The 11,568-nt window shown below is 35.9% G+C and overlaps 1 protein-coding gene and 1 long non-coding RNA gene across 2 annotated transcripts in view; one reads left to right on the forward strand and one right to left on the reverse strand.

Annotated features, from left to right (window-relative positions):
- Positions 1-322: 322 nt before the first annotated feature.
- Positions 323-11,568, reverse strand: part of mboat2a (membrane bound O-acyltransferase domain containing 2a) — a 71,340-nt gene continuing 60,094 nt past the window's right edge. Inside the window, exons 9-13 of the mRNA XM_067455362.1 lie at positions 8,395-8,498; positions 8,237-8,301; positions 8,006-8,138; positions 6,204-6,355; positions 323-4,540 (exon numbers count right to left, since the gene is read on the reverse strand). Of these exons, the coding sequence (XP_067311463.1) occupies positions 4,372-4,540; positions 6,204-6,355; positions 8,006-8,138; positions 8,237-8,301; positions 8,395-8,498 (623 nt within the window). The 3' untranslated portion in view covers positions 323-4,371. The remainder of the gene's footprint in view (positions 4,541-6,203; positions 6,356-8,005; positions 8,139-8,236; positions 8,302-8,394; positions 8,499-11,568) is intronic.
- On the forward strand, positions 4,414-11,365 carry LOC137091165 (uncharacterized). The gene is made up of 3 exons (XR_010908033.1): positions 4,414-4,549; positions 5,818-5,995; positions 10,684-11,365. It is a non-coding gene; the product is annotated as an uncharacterized lncRNA (long non-coding RNA).

Here is an 11,568-nt window from a genome sequence, read left to right on the forward strand (position 1 = left end):
CCCACTGACTGGGCAAGTGACGCCCATGTTTTGGACAAACCGTTTTACAGCATTCGTTCCAGATAGAGCGTTCGATAGTCAGATAAACAACAAAAATCTATTTATCTATCTATCTATCTATCTATCTATCTATCTATCTATCTATCTATCTATCTATCTATCTATCTATCTATCTATCTATCTATCTATATCTATCTATCTATCTATCAATCAAATAACAAAAAACATCCATCCATGGTATGATATTGTAGCATTTCACTGCATTCATTGTCATATCTTTGTGTAAAATAACAAAACACCAAATGAATACTGAGAAGGAAAATATGGTTTATTTGTTTTGTGTCTGTCATCATGGTACTGGAATTCATATTTCAAGTCCTTTATTTAAAAGGAAAATTTATTTTGCTTGATACAACTTCCAGACCACTCAGTTCATCAAACAATTCAAATACTTGGTATCACATCTCAATTTATGATTATTACAGAAATAAATGGAGACAGTGTTTGTTCCCCTCTGGAAAATTAAAAAAAAAAATCTTGTTTCATAATGTATATTGGTAAATTGATTTATACTTAAATAGCTAACATATTAGGTATTACTTTTCCTTTATCTCTCCACAAACGTGCTGCATTTCATTAACATCCTTAGTTTCCCTGCACACTGTCAGGTTATGCAACACCACAACCAGTCAGTAGGAATTACAATGGAAAAGTTAATTCTGCAATATCTGGAAAACTTTAGCTTCGGTTTGCATGTTCACTAAGGGCCACAATCACTCATTTTTGTATGACCACTAGAGAATAACAAGACAATGGCAAACAACAGAACTGAGGTGACTGGTGGACAACAATTGCACAATTTAAAAAAAAGAAAAAAAGAAGCATTACAGTAGTTTACAGTTTCACACAGCTTTGGGTCATTCTTTGCTTAATCAGTAGTTACAACCAGTATGAAAATGAATGACAGAACCAACATTTTTACAGATAACTGTGCCTTAACCATTACTTGGGCCGTAACAAAATCAAGATGTTGATTATCTGTATTTAGATGAACAATATCTGAACAAATAGACAATGTTTACACAAAACAGCAATGAACACACATTTAACGTCATTCTATGGATGGAGCATGTTTACAAAATAAGCCTATAACACTAGAACACCATCCTGATTTTGCTTTGTTGCTACAATGAATTTAACATTTTGGGCAAAGTCATCCATTTCAACTTCCATTAAGCACGTACTGTAACACTGAGGTTTTCTTGCATTGCTTCGGCAGTTTCTCTACTTTAGCACGACCCCGACTTATTCCTACTAAAAGTGCAAATAGGGAGAGAGTGAAAAATAATTCCTCCCAAAATCTCAGTAGGTAAAAATAATGTCAGTTTAAGACCAAATAAATCACTTTTTTATTTTTAGTACAAACCTCTCACCCTGTTGTAAACCCGTACAAATAAAATGATCTTTTTGTACACCTCATGTGATTTGGCACTTTGGACATTTGAAGCAAGTTTTGCATTGAGGTGCTAGTTAGTACGCTGGTTACTGAGGGAAATACTGCCCTGGGGCAGTTAAAATAATTAGTTAACCGAAATCTTTAAGAAAAATAGGCAAAAAGACAAATTATACATAATTAGACTGCCATGCATTTTTCTTTAAAGCTGCTTTGAAATGATATTTATTGCGATGAGCGCTATACAAATAAATGTGAATTGAATTTTTACCAGCAGCCATACCAGCAGAGTTGCAAATGTATTAATCTTCCTATTAGATTTGCAGTTGCTAAAACTGTTGGTACAGGGTTGTAATTCATCACGGTTTTAGACAAATATAATAAAACTTTAAAGAAGTGTGCTTACAAAACCACAGGGGGCTGGTTCAGAGCGTTTTCTCCACGTGGAGGCTGGTCAACGTCACGCCCAAGAATAACTTTTTCTTATTGATCTGGTTTAGTTAACAAAAACACAGCGACACTCACTTTGGTAAACGCTTTAGTCCCTTCAGCCCTTCATGACCAAATAAGAAACTAACATGTACAGTCGCTTTGACCAATGGGGTAAAAACTTTGGTAGAAAATAAACGCAACTACATAATTCCATATATCCAAAAGTAGATTCTGGGGGAATATGAAAAAATTAATCACATGAGCCATGCTCTCTTAGACATCTTAGTGGGTCAAGAAATATTCTTATATATCACATCACAAAATTTGTAGATTTCTTTAGGGCCCAAGAGTACAGATGGATTGAAAAAAATGTGATTTTTGAATAGTCGTAACTGCATGTGTCTGAGTACTGGATGTGTAGTACACTACAAGTCAAAAGTCTGGACGAACCACCTCATGCTTAATTATTACTAATTCACTAATTTTAGATTAATAGTCATCAAAAACTATGAAATAAATGATGCATTGAAACTGTATTGAAGGAGTTCCCCGTGGTGGTTAGCTGGGGTGGGTGCAAAACAAACACGACACAAAAGGTTGTAATTACTATGTTATTACTACCGTATGTTATTACTAATGACTATGTTGGCAAATGTTATATTTAAACATTTTAAGTATACACCTTTAAATCAGTAGGTTTTTAAGATCAAGAGAAACAAATTACATTTGTCCAGACTTTTGGCTGGTACTGTACTGAACCAATACACAATTATGACTATTGTTGATGTGACAAGAACATTAGCACTGTTCCTTTAACTTAAAGGGATAGTTCACCCAAAAATGAAAATTCTGTCATCATTTACTCACCCTCAAGTTGTTCCAAACTTGTATGAGTTTATTTCTTCTGCCGAACAGAAAAGGAGATACTTCGAAAAAAGATGGTAACATGGGCCCCCATTGACTTCCACAGTATAATTTGTTTAAACTATGGACGTCAATCAATTGTTTGATTATCTTTTGTGTTCAGCATACAGGTATGGTGAACTTGAGTGAACGATGACAGAATTGTCATTTTTGGGTGAACTATCCCTTTAACATGCACCCATGGAAAAGATAGAGGTTATTGCACTTACCATATGTGACCATGGACCACAAAACCAGTCATAAGGGTCTTTTTTTTAGTTTTTATTGATATTTATTTATTAGCTGAAAGCTGTATAAATAGGAGAATATTTGGCTGAGATACAACTATTTGAAAATCTGGAATCTGAGGGTGCAAAAAAAATCTAAATAACGAGAAAATCGTCTTTAAAGTTGTCCAAATGAAGCCCTTATCAATGCATCAATAATTATTTTTATATATTTAAGGTAGGAAATAAACAAAATATTTTCATGGAACATGATCTTTTCTTAATATCCTAATGATTTTTGGCATAAAAGAAAAATCAATAATTTTGACCCATACATTGTGTTGTATTGTAGGCTATTGCCACAAATTTACCCGTGCAACTTATGACCTTTTTTTGTGGTCCAGGGTCACATATGTCTGTAATATAAAAAACACAAACAACAGATACTGAGCAACATTGAACGGTGGATGGATCTATGTTGCAGGAGAAATATAGATGGTAGTGAAACATCTGGTCATTTGACATGTTCTAAAACGAGTGCCCTGAGGAAACCTACCCCCCATTAAAAACAGCATTGATACAACCCTTAAATGCAACCCAAAGTCCTTAATAAAAATAAAAAAATCAAATGAACAAAGAACGCTGACAGAAATTATAACAACATTTTGTTTTCCCAAATGAAGACACTCCCTTAAAGGTTGACCTTTGTTCCCAAAGAAAGCAGCAGATATGAACCTACTAAAAAAATAAAAAATAAAAAAAAACAGAGAAATGAACAAAGAATAAAGATGCAAGAGATAGGAACTTAAGGCCTAGAAGTTTGGCAACACAGGACTTTTTTCTTTACCGCACACATTTCCTTTGAGAAGAACTAAAACAGAGGTTACTTCGTTTAACTGACAATGGTAGAAACCTTCTAGGTACCGTGGAGGCTGATTCCAGTGCTAGACTTCCCGCACTAATGTAGTGAAGCTATAAGCCAACAATGACTGGTCCGTTCCCATGTAACACGATCCCCATACGAGGCTTCTGGTGCTAAATATACGAAGGGTTTAAGGCAACTTCAGATTAATTGACACTTAAGTCAATTATTCACCATATTCTATAATCAATCACCCCATTGTCATACAATCCTATGAAGGTTTTCGATTTAAAATCAAAACGTGACCATATCCAACAGGGCAACTATGGGGTTAACCGTCTCTTTTCTCTGTATTGTTGCTGGAGTTTATGCCTTGTTAATGTCACTGTCAGTGTCGTTGGATCTGGGGGAGGAAATGGCCGCTCTGTGTCTCTCAGAATTGATATCAGAGTTCCTCACAACGCAGTGTGCGGGTCGAGCAGCCCTTCCTGCCCTCATGTGGCTTTCTGCTTCTGGTTGCAGTTGTTGTCAGGAGAGGAAAGACAGTTCTGTACACTGGCCTGAATGCTGCTCGGCTCTTCCTGTTGTTTCCTGCGTCTGGACTTCACAGGTAAAACCAGCGCCAGCAAGATGCAGATCAGGTGAATGCAGCAGTACCATGAGCTGAAAAGGGTAAATGCAAGACAGAACATTAGAATTTAGGTCATGGGATGTTGTCGTATATTGGCACTTATATACATATCACTGATTATACTTTTGATGCTTAGTACGTAAGATAGGTAGCTATAAGTAAATTCACCACATGGATTTTTTTTTTAAGTGTACAACATTTCCCATTCACACATTTGAATGAATTAAAACATTTTTTTAATTATACCCCAATATATTATATATATATATATATATATATATATATATATATATATATATATATATATATATATATATATATATATATATATATATATATATATATAAAATAATAAAAATATATACATTCTTTAGCAGTGTAACATGTTTTTTTTTTGCATACAAGAAACATTTAAATATATTTACATTAAATGTATACATTTATAGTACTGCTAAATTCATAATCTAGATGACAAAATAAATAATAAAGAATAATAATAAAAATGTATTGTAAACTATAAGCTACATAGTTATTTTGGGGAGGAGACATTTAGGGGGGAAAAGTTGTGCAATTTTCCAATATCAAGGATAATAATAAATTACTGTATTGTATTGTATCGTATAATAATATAATTAGTGCGGTCAAATCGATTAATTGCTATTAATCTCATCCAAAATAAAAGTTTGTTTTCATATTAATATATGTGTATTGTGTGTATTATATACATAATATTTGTATTTGCATATAATATAAATTATAAAATTTTCTATACACAATATATACATGCAAATATGTCTTAAATATATACATGATTGAGTGTGTATTTATATATACATAATTATAAACAATACACACACATATGTAAATACAAACTTTTATTTATCGCGATTATTTGATTTGACCGCCCTAATAATTAATATAATATTATATAATTTAAAATAATATAATATGTAACGTGTGCTTTATAAAATATTTGTTTTATAAATTACTTTTTTTTTTTTTTTTTGAGTACACAAATTCAGATCCAAGTGTTATACATGAGGCCTCAGATCTTTTTGCAGTCGGTTCCACTACTTTCCAATATGATCTTGGATTTCCCAGTGTACTGAGCTCCCCATTACCGCAACATAATTTACTTCTTCCTGGGCTGGTTTCCCACAGCCTTCAATCTGATCTGCAGCTGCCGGTTACCAACCCTTCCGCCTAATTCTCGCTTTTTAATGAAAATGCTTTATGTGTTCTTCAGGCAGACTCATTTAACAGTGCTGCTCCAACAAATGACCATCATAGATTTCTTTTATCTCTGCAGAAGCTGTAAAATAAATGGTCTTCTGCTACCTCATAAAGTGTCACCAGACTCTGGCCTGTAACGCCGTCTAATGAATGGAGCAAGACTACGGAGAGCAGAGATAAAATCAGCCTCTCATTTTTACCCGTCAGCCTTATGTCTTCCGCTAATAACTCTCAGCAACGGCTCGGTGGTGCAGGTGGGTTTACAATTACTTTCTGACCTGTTCTCTAAAGCATTTCACTTCTTTATGAATGATTTATCACCAGAGCTCACTCATGAACAAACTGGAAGAGCCTGTTGCATATTGATTATCAGTCAGACGAGGTGAATTCTTAACAGCAGGGGTCAGAGACAACAGGACATGCCCTGGAAGGCTCACATATTGGTGCAAATACATTACTGACCTATAAAACTTTAGTGAAGGCCCTACTGCCAGCAGTACAAATGGCACAACAGTGTAACAAATGGCGATCTGCGTGCTGAACCACGTGATTATGTCATAGATGAGCTTGAGTGTGGCTGAGCCCAGGAAGTGTTGCCTCACATTGTGTCTTACCTGAAAAAAGAAGAAGAGGAAATTGTGTAAAGTTCAAAAGATTATGATGACTAAAAACAATGATCCTTCAAAAAAATTGAAACAATTTTTTTTTTTTTTTACAAATGACTTCAGATTAAGGTTTATATTTTCATTAAGTCTTCAATCGAAGTTTTTAAATGCTTATATTGGAATATTTCTGTACACGTAATTTTATATATTCTATATACTGGCATGCACATTCTTTTCTTGATTTATTGGTTTGTTCATGTTTCTGAGGAAAAATATTCACTCTTGTATTGCTTAACGTTTTACAATTGACTGTATCATTATATAGCACCCAGAATTCCTTTCATTTTGACATGGAAAAATGTATGGATATGAAACGTATTTATTTGACACAGAATTTATATAAAGAAATGTTTTGCATTTAATTAATCAAACGATACATTAATAATGGAACAAAACAAAAATATTTTCCACATAAATGCAGTTCATTTGAACTTTTTATTCATAATGAATATGAATGAATATAATCTGTGAATGGTATATTACAACCTCCTCCAAGTATGGTGTGGTACTGGTGCTCTCCCAGGTCCGCATGACCGCTTTCACATTACCAATTTTTCATACAAACCGTGCCCTGTTCTGAACTAAACTGCCAGTGTAAAATCTCCCTTTATTTATATTCTTAAAATGAGAGAAATCACTGCTTATTCTGAATTTTTAAGCTTAAGCGACATGAACAAGTTCTTTGAAAAACATCTACAGTATGACCTTTGATAAATGTCTAGTCTTCATGCTCTGTTGATTATGGTTTCACTAATAATAAATGTACATTTGCATAAACAATGCATATTTATCCATACCCATGTTGATTAGAGTATTAAAAACTTGAAACATCATGGTTTGCACAAAAATATTAAGCAGCGAAACGGTTTCCAACATTGATAATAATAAAAAAAAATGCTTCTTGAGCACCAAATCAGCATATAAGAATGATTTCTGAAGGATCATGTGACACTGAAGACTGGAGTAATGATGTAGAAAAGTCAGCTTTGCAATATTACCATAAACGGACTGACCCCAAACAACTTATTCCTATTTCTAGAAACTGGAATATTTGTTTAGTTGGGTTATGAAAGTAGATTAGTGTTTATATGTACATATTCTGAATATCCAAATTCCAAATAGCCCAAATTCTGATTAATGCAAGAATATTCTTATTCGTTTACAATAAGCACAGTCAGTTTTGCTTGTGGATTAGAAAATTCTTATTCTGGATCCAACAGTGTATCATGCAGACAATGCCGTGGGCTGAAGAGTTTATATTCAAAGTAGCATTTTAAGATGGACTACTGCAAGTAAGTGACCTACTTTTTTCCTCAGTTGGAGAGACCTTGATCATTATAGTGCGACTGAGGAATCGTGGTTTTATGCAGCACATGACTAGATGAATAATAACCTTGACTGAGCGCATTCGGCCTTTTTTCGATCCCTGCATGCCTCTCATTTATTATTGAGAAAACCAACATCCAATTTATTCAAATGCAACAGCATTTTTCCATCAAACTGCTCCCAATAGATCTGCAATCAATCAGATATAACCTTTGTGACATAATTCTGATTTTGACTTATTTTGATAGCCCATTTCATGTAAAGAATACTCACTGCCCGTGCAGCCATAGTAACAGCAATCCCCGTGACAAAGGTCAGGTAATACCCTGGGTAAAGACCGTGCCAGATGGCTGAGAGAAGGAATGTGGCCGCGGTTGGATTGTACGGGCAGCGCTCATAACACACCCTATGGAGACAAAACAACAAGAGCTCATATTGTTTCAGAGATTTCAGGAAGACATTTCATCATGCTCGGTCAAGATTATTCTGTTTTGCGGCATTTACCTTTTTAACCAAAGGGCTGTCTGAATGTTCCAGTTATCCAAGAACATCTTGAAGCTGGTGGCAAACTGTTAGGATATAAGGAAAAAGATGATATCTTGAGGTTCAAGTCGAGTGAGAAGACAAAATTGTGGAAGTAGCATGTTTTGTCTGTCTCAAACCTCAATGTGAAGTATTCTTAAATTCGATATTCTGTCCCATTTTGGGGTCCCGTCTGTGTTATAGCCATTAAACCCAAAGCCCGCCGCATTGTTGATGGCATCAGCTGTAAAAGAGTGAAAGAATTCAATCTCATAGGCCACGTTCATTCACACAGCAGCAGAATGTTGTCATCGGTAGTGTAGGTCAGTTTTTGGGATTGACAACCGCATTTACATACAGGTGCGAGTCTCGAAATGTCCTGTTCAAACAGGAACTTTCAGTAGCCTCTCGAATACTGTTAATATTAACTTGCAATGGGAGTCAAGCCTGTATTCTCTTAAAAGCAACCAGCAATGTCCATAAAACTGAAAATCCTATCACTTTCAACATGAAGAGTCCAATTGAGACGCAAATTCATGTGTCAAATTATCTTAATTATCCGACAGCAACGTTATTTTTTAAATCTGGGTGGAAAGTCGAGCATTTAAGCTGTTGGTCCGCACTGGAAATGTTTTTTTTTTTTTTTAACTGCTTGTCCAAATTGCTTAAATAAAGGAGCTAAAGCAACACAATTGCTATACATTTTGTCCTAACTTAATTTGATTGCATTCAATCCACTTAAATATAAATCAAATTGAAGTTTACTTAATCTGTTTGTGTTGAGATTGCATGAATGATCGGTGTTGCATTAACTGAAACGGAGCGGGGCTTGTTAGTTCCCAGCATGCTTAGCATATGGCTAAATTTAAGTGGATAAATTAATATATTAAATTAAATGCTTGAATCATGTCAGGGAGCCATATAAAATTCACTTTGAGACTACTTAATTAGGTCACTTAAAATGTATTCAACCCATGATGTTGAACTTACATGAACAAATTATGTTTGTTTAACTTAAGTGATTCATGTGGGACCGATGTTAACAATTAAATCATGCCAACACATTTTTTTTTAAATGCGGTGAAAAACAGTGACTGGATGTAAAACCTTCAAATGAAACTGCGCTCATATCTCCATTTGCATGTTCATACAGGCAGTATTCAAGAAGCTACTGTAAATTGGTAGCCTAGAAATCTAGACGCACCCTAGCGGCAGCAAATCTAATCTGCCCGTGAGTGTGGTCTAGCAACTCTCAATACACTTCTGAGCTGTAAACGCCCTTCTCTGGTCGGGCCAATCACATCGCGTATAGAGTCGGTGGGCGGGGCTTAACATAATGACGGCCAAGTTGCGTTTGCGTGCTTCTAGTAGACACAGAAACTGGCGAACGGCGGTCTTTCGAATCAGCTTTTACCGCGATTCTGGAAGACTTGGAGTTAAGCTTTTCTCTGAGAAAAGAACAAAGAACGGCGCTGAAGTCTTTCTTAAGAAGGGAAGATGTGTTCTGAGTTTTGCCGACCGGATACAGCGAAAGTTTAATCTATCAACTAGCTCTGCTTCACCTTCGTTGCTCTGGTTGGTTGTAGCGCTATCCAATTGCAAAAGACAACCGTTTATCCCGCCCCTCGGATTGAGCCCTGTCAATGGTGAGTTTCCAGACCAAACATCTTGATGTGGATCTGGCTTGTTAGGCTAGAAAGTTGGTGTGTGAATGGGACATTTCGAGACTCAAACCTGTAATTAAATGCGATTGTCAATCTCAAAAACTGAAAGTGTGAATGTAGCCAAAGTGACTGACTGTTCTAGATCAGGGGCTCCGAATTATAGTCCTTGCGCCCCTTCGCACTGCACAGTTTGTATTAGTGTGTCCCAAATCGTATAATATTCATCTTAAATAGTATTCAAAAATAGAATTAGTACATCCCAAATCGTAGCATCCAAAATTCAAATAAATTTGAAACGAGTATTCCAAAAATACCCGGATAGACTACTATTTCTGATTAGAATTCCAAAGTGCAGATCCATGCACACTAATGGCTAATATTGCCCACAACCCATTGCGAGTTGGACGGGGATAAATAAATATAATATAAATTACCATACTTTCATTTGATATACATGTGTATAAAATTATTTTTTAATTTATATAATATTAATTATATTGTGGCAAGGGGGGCGTGGTTCAGCAAGGTCTGCAGTGGGAGGGAGAGCCGCGGGACGAGCGGTAAGTGAGTGGATTGGACGCAGATTGATAACACCTGTATCTTGTTCTAGTAATCAGGGGCGTGGGACTGGGGGGATAAAGGGTACTGAGTAACCAGGGCCCAAGGCAGGGAAGTCCGTTTTCTATACATACACATACATGGTACGGGGGCCCAGCAAGATGGTTTGTACCCAGGGCCCAAAATTTGGTGCTACGCCCCTGCTAGTAATGGACGTGGGGAGAGGATAAAACGCCTGTGGAATCGAAAGCATGGGAGAGAGAGAGGGACTGCTGACGCTCCACCCTGAACCCCAGAGACACTGAGAACCGGAAGCCGGAAGTGCCGCGAACCAGGAAGTGAACTGAGATAGTAAATGGAAGCCACACGCTGAAGTGTGCACGTTGTGTTTGAGTTATTGTAAATAAAAGAAAGCGTCAGCAGTCACGCCGGCCCCTTGTCCTCTTCCTTCCACAATACGAACTTTGTTACATATATACATAAACATATTAATTATAAATATTATACATATTAATTATAAATGTAACAATCTAATCTGTCAAATTCAAAAGCCCTAAACTGAATGATCAATGTGTTGTGATGTTTATAAAAACAAATGTAATTTGGTAACAACTCCTTTTATCCTCTTTAACCTGCAATCATGATAATCTTGTATTTGCTGCGTCTCAAGCACTTAACCCTTAATCCTAACAGCCGCATACAAACACACCTGCTTAGGATGGGAATCTATCTTAGATGCCGGGACATCTGGGCTAAAGAACAACTACTCCTGAGAAAACAAAGGATGTTTTGGAAATTAACTTTTGAACTGTCTCGTGCATTTAGCATCCCCATCCGAGACCGATTTCAAATCAAAGCTTCGAACCGTTATGAATCAGTGTATCGACTCATGATTCGGATCGCCAAAGTCTTGTGATTTCAGCGGTTTAACACACGATCCGAATCATGAATCTATATACGTTGATTCATAACCGTTCGAAGCTTTGTTTTGAAATTGGCCCATCACTATAGAAGTCGTTTTTTAGTTTTTTCTGCACATAAAAACTATTCTTGTCGCTTCATAAAATGATTGTAGCGCCACTGTAGTGAGAT

The sequence above is a fragment of the Pseudorasbora parva genome, chromosome 10 (genome assembly GCF_024679245.1).
Source record: "Pseudorasbora parva isolate DD20220531a chromosome 10, ASM2467924v1, whole genome shotgun sequence".
In the NCBI taxonomy this organism is placed as follows: Eukaryota; Metazoa; Chordata; class Actinopteri; order Cypriniformes; family Gobionidae; genus Pseudorasbora; species Pseudorasbora parva.